The sequence below is a fragment of the Anas acuta genome, chromosome 3 (assembly GCF_963932015.1).
Source record: "Anas acuta chromosome 3, bAnaAcu1.1, whole genome shotgun sequence".
NCBI lineage: Eukaryota > Metazoa > Chordata > Aves > Anseriformes > Anatidae > Anas > Anas acuta.
In genome coordinates, this window is record NC_088981.1 from 67,980,443 (window position 1) to 67,994,404 (window position 13,962).

General features: G+C 41.4%; 1 protein-coding gene across 1 annotated transcript in view; it reads left to right on the top strand.

The window, feature by feature from the left end:
- The window catches only part of FRK (fyn related Src family tyrosine kinase), a 58,256-nt gene extending 51,493 nt beyond the window's left edge, over positions 1–6,763 (top strand). Inside the window, exons 6-8 of the mRNA XM_068677664.1 lie at positions 351–532; positions 2,766–2,931; positions 5,872–6,763. Coding sequence (XP_068533765.1) covers positions 351–532; positions 2,766–2,931; positions 5,872–6,080 — 557 coding nt within the window. The 3' untranslated portion in view covers positions 6,081–6,763. The remainder of the gene's footprint in view (positions 1–350; positions 533–2,765; positions 2,932–5,871) is intronic.
- The last annotated feature ends 7,199 nt before the right edge of the window (positions 6,764–13,962 follow it).

Here is a 13,962-nt window from a genome sequence, read left to right on the forward strand (position 1 = left end):
TTGGGATGGGTTATGCACTTTTCAGAAAGGCAAATATCTGCGTTGCTAAATAGATAAATGTCTTTTTCTTTAGAATATGTCACCAGATCCTTCTAGACCTAGAACAACTGCTGTATTTGGCATCTACTGTTTTCAACAAGATGCGGCAGTCATTGTCACTTGGTTATCATGAAAAAAGCTCTGTGACTTAAAGTAGTGCTGTTCACTAACCTCTGACATTTGTTTGGTCTGTTACATCATTGCATTGCATGGTTGCCTTGATTTGTGTTAGCTGTATGAATCAGTTAACTGTTATTTATATTTGAATACCACAAATATTTTATTACTTTTGTCTTTTTCTTTTTAAATAGAGGATGCAGGCTACAAAATCGTCTTGAAACAACAAGTAGACATGGCTGCTCAGGTGGCTTCTGGGATGGCTTACCTTGAAACCCAGAACTATATCCATCGGGATTTGGCAGCCAGAAACGTTCTTGTTGGTGAACACAATGTTTACAAAGTGGCGGATTTTGGACTTGCAAGAGTTTTTAAGGTGGGTTGTGAAAAGGTAAATTGGCTCTAATGCAGCTCTAGGGGAAAAGGAAGAAGACATCAACTAAGGTATGTCCTGTAACCTCTAAATTATTGTGTTCAGGCAAAAAAACAAGTCCAGAGAGAAAAGGATCCTTAATGCATTTTCTTGTACCTACTACTTGTGTTATCACATGTAAGGTTAGAAGCTGGCCTATGCCTTTGTATCAGTCTGAAGATGGCTGCCTGGTGGGAAGATTGCTTCCCACTCAACCACCAAGGAATGAAACCTTTGCATTGCAGCCTTTATCCACAAGACTAGTGTCTAGCACATGGAGAGAGATTGCAGGAATTACACTCCCAGGCCTGTAAGGAAAAGCAGATAAAAATGCATTCACAGCTATTTTCTCCTTTTTTACTTCTGCTTTGTCTCTGTGATGCTTGGGAGTGTAGGTAGCAATCATAAAATTGCTACCTATTCCTCTGCACCACTGACTGTGAAGTTCATAAAGAGAACTCTCAGACATTTGAATCTGATGCAGCTTTACGTTCATTGCCATTGCACTCTCTTTCTCTCTCTCTCTCTCCTTTTTTTTTTTTTTTTTTTTTTTTTTTTTCATCTCTACCCTTGGAAAGTATGGAAAACCAAGTAATGCTGACCAATATCACCCTAGGAAAGAGTTGTGGATTAGAAATTTCTTACCTCTGAAAAGGATCTGAACAGAGTTGGAAAGACTTGATTTAACATATTTTATGGATTCAAAATGTAGCCCATGATTTCTGAAGTCTTACTATTGCTTTTATTGATTTATGCTTTTATGAGAAAGAAAAACAGAGAAGAAAGCCCTCTGCTTCTCATTTACTTTTTCTTTTTAATTCAAGCATCATATTGAAGTTCATAACAGAGTTGGATTTATTACATATACTGAACTGTAAAATAATGGCTTGACAATGGTATCAAGGGGCTTTGAAAGTGCTTTTTGCTTAATTTTAATTCTTCTAGTTATATATAAGATCAGATTGCACATCTTTAACAAGAAAAATATGTTTTTAAATGAATATTGCTTATAATACGTATTTCTCCTTTGTTCTCGCTAAAAAGGGTAATCATTTACAGCTGTTGACATTGCTTGTTAAAATTTAACTTCACTAAAATATTCTGTTATAGAGTCATTTTTGCAGACTTTCTTAGGAATATTCTGTCTCTTGAGTCAAAATACTAGCACGATCACATGCAAAGATCCCAAATGAGGATCTCAAGTGAGAGAAGTGAAATACAGAATGTTAACTAGCATAATCAAATCATTTCATGCTTCTAGAGATGAGTATTATGCTCAAAATGCCAATTATATCAATGTGTAGATACGAGACATTGTAGATATGTAGATACAAGACATTTGAACCAATAGTTCAAAGCTTTAGGACATCACAGCTGAAAATGATACATTCTAAAGTAAAAACAAACAAACAAACAAAAAAAACAACAGAAATTCTTGTATACCTATGCCTGAATTTGCAAGAGAAAATCTGACCAAGGCATGGGTGTGGGTGATGTACACTAAACCACAAGTAAGAATTAAAGAGAGAATAAGTGTTCACAAAGTTTAGGTGTCCATGCTATAACACTTTAAGGAAATGTTTCTATGGGTAAGGAAAATTAACTCAAATTTGCAAGCAAATAATTTTTCTTTTTCTATAAGTATTTCATCTTCACTTCACATGAATTAATTGCAGCCACTGTAAGCTAATGTTAATTTGAATCACTTGGAGTTTGTTCTTCAGTCCTGAAACCTTCTTAAGCGATTGTTATCAAAGTTAATGGCCCTTCAACGTTACAATAAATCATAGACCAAAGGTTCTGAATTCATTAGCTTTTTCCTTCTCTATTTACTGAAGACCAGACATGGAGGCATTTGGTCTCTAGTGTCAGCAGGATGCTTACACTGCCACTTCTGACAGATTTTTGAGATCTTGCACACCAGATTCAGAGCTCACAGTAGCAGGTCATAATTAATCACAAACCACTCCAGCTCTGTGTGCTCACTTGAAATGATAAATGCTTTGGAAAGGCCTCCAATGAACAGTAGCACTTCTCAACTGTAAAGCCCACTTCAACAAAAGACTTCAGTAAGTGCATGCTTTAATACCATGAAAGGCAAGCGTTTGATAAATTTAAGCACAAGCTTAGCTTGGTCAGGTGCTTAAGTGCTTTGCTAAAAACAATCCTAAATCAGACTTTGTTCTACTGATGACAGGTAGAAAATGGAAATATATGTGAAACCAGGCCTGAAACAAAACTTCCAGTGAAGTGGACAGCCCCTGAGGCAATCCGCCACAAAATATTCAGCATTAAGTCAGATGTGTGGTCGTTTGGAATACTTCTCTTTGAAATAATGACTTATGGAAAGACGCCATATGCTGGTAAGCATTTTTACCTACGGAATGATTTCTAGTTGTTTTCTTGCTTTTAGAATGATGTATTGTTGTGGTTTAACATGGCAGGCAACTAAGCACCATGCAGCCATTTGCTCACCCTCCACCCTCCATCTCTGGGATGGGTAAGAGAATCAGAAAGAAATGAAAGTCTGTGGGTTGAGATAGAGACAGTTTATTAGGACAGAAAAGAAAGGATAATAAACAATAATAATAATGATAATAATATGTACAAAACAAGTGATGCACAATGCAATTGTTCACCACCCACTGACCGATGCCCCGCCTACCCCCAAGCAGCCGGTCCCCCCATCCCAGTCAGCTCCCCCATATTTATTCTTCAGCAAGACGTCAGATAGTATGGAATATCACTTTGGCCAGTTTGGGTCAGCTGTCCTGAGTCTGTCCCCTCCCAGCTCCCGCTGCAACCCTAGCCTGCCCTCTGGCAGGTCAAAGCAAAAAGCTGAAAAGTCCTTGGCTTAATGTAAACACTACTCTGCTACAATTAAAAATCCGAGTGTTATCAATATTATTCTCATCCTAAATCCTAAACACAGCACCATAGCAGCTACTAGGAGGAAAATTAACTCTATCCTACCTGAAGCCAGGACACATTAAAAAGCTTAATGCCTGTACCACAGGCATGTTAAAGGGTTAGAAGTGTAAATACAGAAAGGTAGCTGTTCAGATGATACCCATTTAGTGGGTCAGACCTTCTGGCTGCCCCAGGCTCCCTGGAAGCTTTCCAAAGGCTGTGATCAACAGCCATTCAAGATTTCTCTTGCTGGAGTCAACCTACATTTCACATACACAGAAGCCAACTGCTTATTTCTCTCCAGCACCAGATCAAAGATGCCAATTGCTAGAATGTGGAAAAGAGAAAGGCTTTTTATAGAATCATAGAATCATTAAGGTTGGAAAAGGCCTCCAAGATCATCTTGTCCAACCATCTCTGTACTACCAATATTACCCACTAAACCATGTTCCTAAGCACCAGGTCCAAACTTTCCTTAAATGCCCCCAGGGCAGTGATGCCACCATTTCCCTGGGCAACCCATCCTAATGCCTGACCACTCTTTCTGAGAAGAAATTTCTCCTAATTTCCAACCCCAACCTCCTGTGACACAACTTGAGGCTATTCCTTCTTGTCCTATTGCAAGCTATCTGCAGGAAGAGGCAGACCCCCAACTCCCCACACCTTCCTTTCAGGTAGTTCTAGAGACCAATAAGGTCCCCCCTTAGTGTCCTCTTCTCCAGAATAAACAACCCCTTTACTCAGCCACTCCTCATAGGAATTGTGTTTGAGACCCTTCACCAGCATCGTAGCCCTTCTCTGGACACTGCTCCAGGGCCTCAATGTCCTTCTTGCAGTGAGGGGCCCAAAACTGAACACAGTATTCAAGGTGTGGTCTCATTCTCTCACCTGCCTGCTGTCTTGTTTTTCCTTTCTTTTGTGTGGATATCACATAAAAGAATGTGCTATCATTGATGAAATACTGCATAGGTACTTCAGGAAGAAGCCATCCAAAAAATGAATAAGGGTGATTTTTCCACATTCCCTCATATTTGACTACACAGTGGAACGATTTCATAAAGAGAAGGATCACAAGTATTAGGAATAAAATTTCGCCAACCACAAAAGTAAATTTAATGGTATGAGAAGAGCCAATATACCTAGCACTCTGAGAAGTGCTCAAGGACTGCGGCTCCAGTAACAACAGATATCAATGAAATGCCTGACTGTGATTCATTTTGTGCTAGTGAGGAGAACACTAGGGCAGGACTGAACCAAAAAAAAAGTTATGTTGCATCCCAACAGGCCTGAGGGCTGGTGCATTTACCATAAATTACATTTAATGGGGTCCAAAACTGGTATTTACTGTAAAAGAAAAAGTTGGTTTTGCTTTTTAATTTCCATCTTCCCATCCTGTGAAAGCACTTCAGGAAAAAACAAAACAAAACAAAACAGAACAAAACACGCTCCAAATCCTCAAATTGTTCTTACATGAACTGTATATGTTTGCATATGTAAACACACATACATAAATTATTCAAGTAGAAGCACCATGATTTTTGGTATTGTCTGAATAAATACATAGCATTATACATTGGCAAAGGTGTAGTTTACCTTTAACTTTACAGAAGAAAATGTCCTTCTGCCATGGTTATTTGCTTTCTTGATATTACTTTCAGGAGTATGTCCTCTGTAATCAGTTAAGAGATAAGGTTATGTTGAACCATTGTGGCAATGGGTAATGTACAAAGGAAACATCATTCAGAGATCTAAGAAAAAGAAATAAAGATTATACAACTGAGGATTTAGTTTAAAGGGTAGAAAATTGAAAGGGAATTGGACAATAGCCTTAATACATAAAAGGTACAATAAAGATAAGGGAATTGCTTCTTCTTCATGACCCGCAGTGACAGAGCAGGATGCCACAAGATAACTGCACCAGAGGAAAATTAGGGCTGATGTTATTGAAAACTTTCCAAATGCAAGGAAAATTCAAAAGCAGGTTAGATTTTCTTGGGAGGTTTTGGAGCTGCTGAGTGCAGAGTGGCTTAGATTTAGCTTAAGTGAAGTAGATGTCAAAATAATTTAAGCAAAGGACAGGTGGCGGAGGAGAAGCCTCCCACCAGGACAAACCCATTTGAAATGCCTTGCATCAGAACAGTCAGGGTGAGGGGCCTGGGAAGTACTGGAGGTGCTTTTCAGCTGCTGATCTGGGCACCTCCAGTGGTTTCTGTGTCCTTTTACTGTGGAATGGGGCCTTCCCACTCCCATCTCTGCCCTTAGTTAGCATGGCTGCACTTGGAGAAAGCACACCCTTTTCTCATCTAGGTAGGAGTCAGGGACATGTGGTGTCACACGTGCCTATGCAGACCCTGGAAGTCTGATGAATTCTTTCTTCCTTGAATCATTAACAGGCCTGACAGGACAACAGGTGATCCAGGTGCTGGACACGGGGTACAGACTGCCTAAGCCCAGGTGCTGCCCACAGTCCATCTATGAGATGATGAGGAAGTGCTGGAGCCAGGAGGCCAGTGAGAGGCCCACCTTCCAGGACTTGTGCTGGCAGCTGGAGAGCTTCATAGAGAATGACATCAGTGCCAACAACTATGACAATGTCAAGTGAACCCCAAGGTGGGGGCTGAGGTGGAAAAGTGAGTGAATGTGACTGAAGGGGTGGCTGTGAAATTAATTTAAGCCCAGATATGAAGTGAGCCCTCCTTGAAGACAAGGAGGGCTGGTACACTGTCACGCTGATGTTGGCACTCAAAGACACTTCAAGTTTTTGCTGCTGGCAAGTGTTTTGCAAGATGAAGCATCAGGAAGCTGAAAGGGTGGGGGCTTCTCAAATACAAACTGCCTTCTATTTATTTTTTAAATATCAGATCACAAGAATGAAAAAAAAAATCATAATCTTGCACAGTAGCATTACAGCATTTCATAGTTTCTTTATGGGAATAATTATTTGCTTTTCCTTAGATTTTTGAACCATACCAGTTTGTGCTTGAAGAGGAGTTTGATCACTCTGCACAGCAGGATCTATGCTTTGAGAGTTCTCTTACAGAAAAAAAAAATAATAATAAAAATCCCATTAACATGATGACAGCAGAATCCAGATTAATTGCCTTGCTTAAACCCAAAGTACACATGCTTTTGCTGTATTGAAAAAAAAAAAAAAAAAAAAGGCAACACAGAAGTTCACGGGGGGAAAGGAACTATTTTGTTCTATAGACGCAGGATTGATCTTTTCTAGTTTGTATACAGTTCCTCTTTTACAAGAATAAACACAATCATTATTGGATTCCTGAAGCTGTTTGTTTTGAATGTTAAATAGTGTCTTGAAACCTATGATCTGTCATTATTTATTGAAGTATAAGGACTTGTTTCATAGCTCTTAAAGTTTAGGAATTCTGGATATTTTAAAAAGAAATCAAGACTATGTTAACATTTCAGAGTGACCCCCTACTTCTTATCCTTCTGCACACATCAATAACCTTCTCCAACAGGACAAGGCTCAGGGCAGGTGTAGGTATTTCACAGAAGAACTAGAAATCCATGCTTCCATCTTCTCTAGATTTAACTTTAATGAAGGAGATTTAAATAATTGATGATCCCTTTTATTTTGTTCCATGGCGAAATGGGGCCCAGATGCTTCTGCTAGCAGTCTTCACAGCTACAGATTTTAGAAGTTTTTTTTTTCCAGATTTTCTAATTAACTTCAATATCAGTTTTGCTAAAATTTAATATAACTGTGACAGTTTTATCTTCAGTTGTGAGGTTTAGAGGACCAAGCTTCAATTATTTACTTATGATTCATCAGTTAATTATTTAACAACATAATCCAGGAATTAAGAGCTCTACTGTGTTAACATAGCATGAGCTCAGTGTAAGTTTTCAACCATTTTCCTCTAATATCAAAAAAGGTATAAATAAATTAAAAGATTCATTACTTTAAAGGCTGGGTGGTTTTTATTACTTCTCTTCTTTATCATCTTTTCTTCTCTTTAGATATATCAGATCCATTCATCTCAGTGCCTTGCTTCTAATTTTTAATTTCCTTTTACCCTCCTCTACTTTTGGAAGGCAACATAGCTTTTCATTATTATTATTATATATATATATTATTTTTTTTCTTTCAAGCATACCTTTTATGTACTGTCTATTCAGAATTATATTCCTTATTTATTTTTCCTCTTTCTGTTTGACTACACCTACAGTCTCTTTAGTGTTCTGTCTCTGTTCATCTTCATTTTCTTGTGTGCAGTGTTTCTCCTTTGTAGCTGTCTTTATACTAATTATATTTGTAAAGCACAATGCAGCAGTAATTAATTAGCTGTCATACCATCCATGTGATTTTGGAAAATGATCACCATTCTGAAAGAAGAAGAGGTTAAATGGCTTTGCCAAACCCATACTGATAAGAATTGGCATGGAATGATCTAGGAGAGTCCCAGGCAAAGTCTCATGTCTTAATACCATCCCTGTTTGTTTCTAGGCTAATGCTAAGTACTGCCTCCTGGCCCCAGTGAGATATTATTTATGGTTATCAAATCTCCATCAATCCATGTGCCTCTCTTCTGGCCAGGAACTGTGTTTAACACTGTTGCAATGTAAGGTTAGCAAATCCCACAGAGACATGTTATGTAGTCAGAATAGGAATGGTGTTATTCAAACTTATCATCAAACTTGCAATCTTGATGTTCAAGCAGTATTTCTAAGATGATTTTTCAGACTGAGAACATTAAGAATGTTGCAAATAAAAGCTGAGTTTGCATGATTCAAAAAAAAAAAAAAGCTGATGAAAGAAATATAACCTTGAAAAGGACAGAAGTGCATTTCAATGGAGACCTTTTTTTTTTTTTTTTTTTTTTTTTTAAGATGAGTTGCCAGGAAAATAATACCAAAGAAACAAACTACAACAGCAATAGGGAAATAGGAAAATTTTCTGAATTTCAAATTTTACCGACTTGTCCAAGCTTCACTGTGCTGGCTCCTGCCCTCAGGTGGAAGTAAAAAGGATCTTGTAGCACTGAAGCAACACCATAATTTTGAGGAAAGTGCACCTGCACAATGAACCAGCCTAAACCAGGATATAGGGAACAGAAAAGCTGTTCATCCAGTCAAGTTGGACAGATAGTTTCTGTAATTTCTCCTGTAGTCAGAGGAGAGAGAAAGGCTCCTTGAGATGGTACACCAAAACCACGTTTTTCCTATAAAGCACCCCAGATGATTGCTTGCTTGTTTGTTTTCTGTTTGTTGTTGAAAAAGTATCCAGGAGAGAGACAAACTTCTTTGTTGAGGGTGTTTGTGGTAACCTATATGTTATAAAAAATTAGTTGTTTCAAACTCACACTTCCAAGTGTGGCCTCAAGATGTGTCTTTGCTTAGCTGAAAGGAGCGGGCATCCCCATGTGGTGGCCTCCAGGTGACAAAGCCTGGCATTCTGGGATGCTGCTGGCAGGCATTTTCCCCTGCTGCTACATCCTGCTCATTTTCCTCTCCTCCTGTCTCTCTGCATACTTGCACAGCCTTAGCTTATTGACGGGGTTTGGGTCTGCCAGCTGCCTCTAGTATGTGCTGGCCCAGGATGGGAGATAAGCAACAGCACTGACTGACAGCAGGAGGTAGAGTCACTTTGGTGTGTCTTGTTCTATACAGCACATCAAATAAATTAGTTGATTTTGTCTTCAGCTTAAGAGGCAATATGTGCATATTTGGCTTCTCCAAGGTGACATAGTGTAGGTGAAGGAGTGCAGCCAACCTTTGTTTTCCAAGCCTAAACAAAATTTCCACCTCACTGGCATGTGCCTGGTGACCAGCCAACCCTCTTTTCTTATCAGAAGAAGAAATTGAGGAAAGGCAGAAAAGTCAGGTAGGTGGTGGGGCCAGGATGATCATTTTTCCCCACTGCATTGCCCTGAGAAATTGTGGTGCCTTGTAGAGTCTTTTTGTCACCAGCCATAAACAAAGTGAGGCAAAGCTTAAAAAACATATATGCTGCCATGAGATCCATTGGTTCATCTTTCTGGCTTAAATCCAGGCATTTACATTTGCTTCCTTATTTTGTCTGAACCCAAAGCCAGCCCTGGTTGGACTAGTGAAAAGCTGCCACTCTAATTTGAGCTGTAATACAGCCCCTGGGATGGCAGGGGAACAAATAAGAGAAAAAAATCATCAACGCAGTGCAATCTGCATTTTTTTTTTAGCTCTTTCTCTCCATATTTTTTCATCCAGGTGGATCCATTACCAGGAAAGACTGGATAATGAAGGTAGCAAAGGGTGATAAACCATCACAAAGTTCAATGTGTTACTGGCAATGTAACATGCAAAACTACACCTTTCCAAGTCCAATCCATTTTATAATCATGTATTTATGTGTATGACCAATAGCAATTATAGTCAGATGTCTTTTCTATGACTTGATTTAAATTAAACATCAAGGTTATCATATCTGGTTATAGCGCACAATAAGATGGGTTTAACTTATTCTATTCTTGAGGCCTTTTATGTTCAAGGTTCTGCTAGAGCTATGTATTGCACTTGTTTTTACTTGATGGATCATGGAGGTAAAATAATGGATTCAGTTATGAGAAAGAGTAATAGATTTTTTGAACTGACATCAATTCTTATGTTTAGATAGAATAAAAGGATCAAGAAGAGGTGAGTTGAATTTTCTACAATAGACCAGATCTTGTGAAATTCACTTCACATAAATTGTACTCAGACATCTTTTATGTAATGTTTTATTTATGTAATTCAGTTATTCTTTGAGAACTAAATCATTTTATGTTATATTACAAAAGACAGCTTAAAAATGTTCAACCAGAAAGGAAGAACTGCCGCTTTTCTTAAATACTTCATTCTTCAAGAAGTTATGGAGCACCGCAACTGTATTTTGAACTGTAAGTATTAGGGACTCCTTAGTCTTTATGGAATAGAAAAGAAGCACATGACTCATTCAAGTGATTTGCTCTTTATGCTGTCCTATATGCTTTTATTTTACTAATTTAAAAAGTTTTGTAGTCTCCTGTCCACTCAGTGTTCCCATGGCCACTGCAACTCACTGTTCAGTATGAGTCGTATTTGTAGTGAATGGACCTTGGAGCAGGTAAAAATGATGCATATGGGAGTTGTGCAAACTTGTTCCAAGAGATACAGTTTGGCATTTCTCTATGAAAGCTGCATGGCTTCCATTCAGTCTGTCAATATCTGGGCTGATGCAGGCTCCAGCCTGCAACAGACTCCTGCCTCAGTCACCTGCTGGAAAAGTTTGTTTGGAGGAACTGTGCTTGAACAAAATGCTGAGCTGGGGTCAGTGAAAAAAACTTACATTCTATTCACACTTACTGTCAGCAGACCAATGTAAGTTATCTTCCAGCCTCCAGCTTCTCAGGAATGACAAATCCATAAATAAATAAATAAATAATCCAATATGAGAAATAACAAATGACAAGTATAAGAAAGCTGGGAAATTGGTGAAAAGTACTTTGGCATTTTAATTTTCACAGCTGCATTTTACTGAAGAATTCAGTCCTTCCTTACTGAAGTACAGAAAACACTAAAATACACATTTGAAAATTCGAAAAACACTCAAATACACGTTGCTACATCACAAACTTCACAGCAGCCTTCCCTGAAAGAAGGGGAGGTGGGAAGAGAAATTGCTGGATGGCTGAATATGAGACTAAAGAGAGATTAAACTTCATTTACTCGGCACCCGGCCTGATGGCCGCAGACGGGTCCTTATCTTTTAGGGGAAAACGGATCCTGGGCCAGGAGCTGGCAGGACTCATTGAGAGGGCTTTAAACTAGGTAAGAAGGGGGATGGGGCTGAAGCAAGGATTGTTGGAGCTGTGCCAGGGGGAACAATAGCAAGGCCAGGGGATAAGGCAATGGCCCAGCTGAAGTGCATCTACACCAATGCACGCAGCATGGGTAACAAACAGGAGGAGCTGGAAGCCACCGTGCAGCAGGCAGGCTACGACTTGGTTGCCATCACAGAGACGTGGTGGGACCATTCTCATGACTGGAGTGCTGTGATGACTGGCTATAGGCTCTTCAGAAGGGACAGGCAGCACAGAAGGGGTGGTGGTGTGGCTCTCTATATTAGAGTCTTTCGATGTTGTAGAACACGAGGCTGGGAATGACAAGGTCGAGTCCCTTTGGGTTAGGATTGGTGGGGCCAACAAAGCTAGCGTCCTGGTCAGGGTCTGTTATAGACTGCTGAACCAGGATGAGGAGACGGATGAGGAGTTCTACAGGCAGCTGACAGACGTTGCGAAATCTTCAGCGCTTGTTCTCGTGGGGGACTTCAACTTCCCTGAAATATCCTGGAAGCACAACACAGCCCAGAGAAAGCAGTCAAGGAGGTTTCTGGAGAGCGTGGAAGATAGCTTCCTGACGCAGCTGGTTAGAGAGACTACCAGGGATGGCGCCCCGCTAGACCTTCTCTTCACAAACAGAGAAGGACTGGTGGAGGATGTGATTGTCCGGAGCTGTCTTGGTCAGAGTGACAATGAAATGGTGGAGTTCACTATTCTTGGCAAGGCCAGGAAGGGGAGCAGTAATCACAGAATTTCTAGGTTGGAAGAGACCTCAAGATCATCGAGTCCAACCTCTGACCTAACACTAACAGTCCCCACTAAACCACATCCCTAAGCTCTACATCTAAACGTCTTTTAAAGACTTCCAGGGATGGTGACTCCACCACCTCCCTGGGCAGCCTGTTCCAGTGCCTAACAACCCTTTCAGTAAAGAAGTTCTTCCTAACATCTAACCTAAAACTCCCCTGGTGCAACTTAAGCCCATTCCCCCTCGTCTTGTCACCAGGCACGTGGGAGAACAGGCCAACCCCCACCTCACTACAGCCTCCTTTGAGGTACATGTAGAGAGCGATAAGGTCACCCCTGAGCCTCCTCTTCTCCAGGCTGAACAAGCCCAGCTCCTTCAGCCATTCCTCGTAGGACTTGTTCTCCAGGCCCCTCACCAGCTTCGTTGCCCTTCTCTGGTCATGCTTGAGCACCTCAATGTCCTTCTTGTAGCGAGGGGCCCAAAACTGAACACAGTACTCGAGGTGCGGCCTCACCAGAGCCGAGTACAGGGGGACAATCACCTCCCTAGCCCTGCTGGCCACACTGTTTCTTATGCAAGCCAGGATGCCGTTGGCCTTCTTGGCCACCTGAGCACACTGCTGGCTCATATTCAGCCGACTGTCCACCATCACTCCCAGGTCCTTCTCTGCCTGGCAGCTCTCCAACCACTCGTCTCCCAGCCTGTAGCACTGCTTGGGGTTATTGCGCCCCAGGTGCAGGACCCGGCACTTGGCCTTGTTGAACTTCATGCAGTTGACCTCAGCCCAACGGTGCAGCCTATCCAGATCCTCCTGCAGAGCTTTCCTACCCTCGAGCAGATCGACACACGCACCTAACTTGGTGTCATCTGTAAACTTACTGAGGGTGCACTCAATGCACTCGTCCATATCATCAATGAAGATATTAAAGAGGACCGGCCCCAGCACTGAGCCCTGGGGAACACCACTAGTGACTGGCCTCCAACTGGACTTGACTCCATTTACCACGACTGTTTGGGCCCAGTTATCCAGCCAGTTTCTAACCCAACGAAACGTGCGCCAGTCCAAGCCAAGAGCAGTCAGTTTCTTGAGGAGAATGCTGTGGGAGATGGTGTCAAAAGCCTTGCTGAAGTCAAGGTAGACCACATCCACAGCCTTTCCCTCATCCACCAAGCACGTCACTTTGTCACAGAAGGAGATCAGGTTTGTCAAGCAGGACCTGCTTTTCATAAACCCATGCTGACTGGGCCTGATCACCTGGTGGCCCTACAAGTGCCGCATGATGACTCTCAAGAGCTGCTCCATGAGCTTCCCTGTCACTGAGGTCAAACTGACAGGCCTGTAGTTTCCCAGGTCAGTCCTCTGGCCCTTCTTGTAGATGGGCGTCACATATGCTAGCCGCCAGTTAGCTGGGACCTCCCCCGATAGCCAGGACTGCTGATAAATGATGGATAGGGGCTTGGCCAGCTCCTCTGCCAGTTCTCTCAGTACCCTCGGGTGGATCCCATCCGGCCCCATCGATTTGTGCACATCCAAGTGCCGTACCAGGTCACCAACCAGTTCTTCGTGGATAGTGAGGGCCACATCTTGCTCCCCATCCCCTTCCACCAGCTCAGGGTACTGGGTATCCAGAGAACAACCGGTATCGCCGCTAAAGACTGAGGCGAAGAAGGCATTAAACACCTCCACCTTTTCCTCATCACTTGTAACTAAGTTTCCCCCTGCATCCAGTAAAGGATGGAGATTCTCCTTAGTCCTCCTTTTTGTGTTGATGTATTTATAAAAACATTTTTTATTATCTTTAACGGCAGTAGCCAGATTGAGCTCCAGATGAGCTTTGGCCTTTCCAATTTTGTCCCTGCACAGCCTCACAACATTCTTATAGTCCTCCCTAGTGGCCTGCCCACTTTTCCAAAGATTATAAACCCTCTTTTTTCTC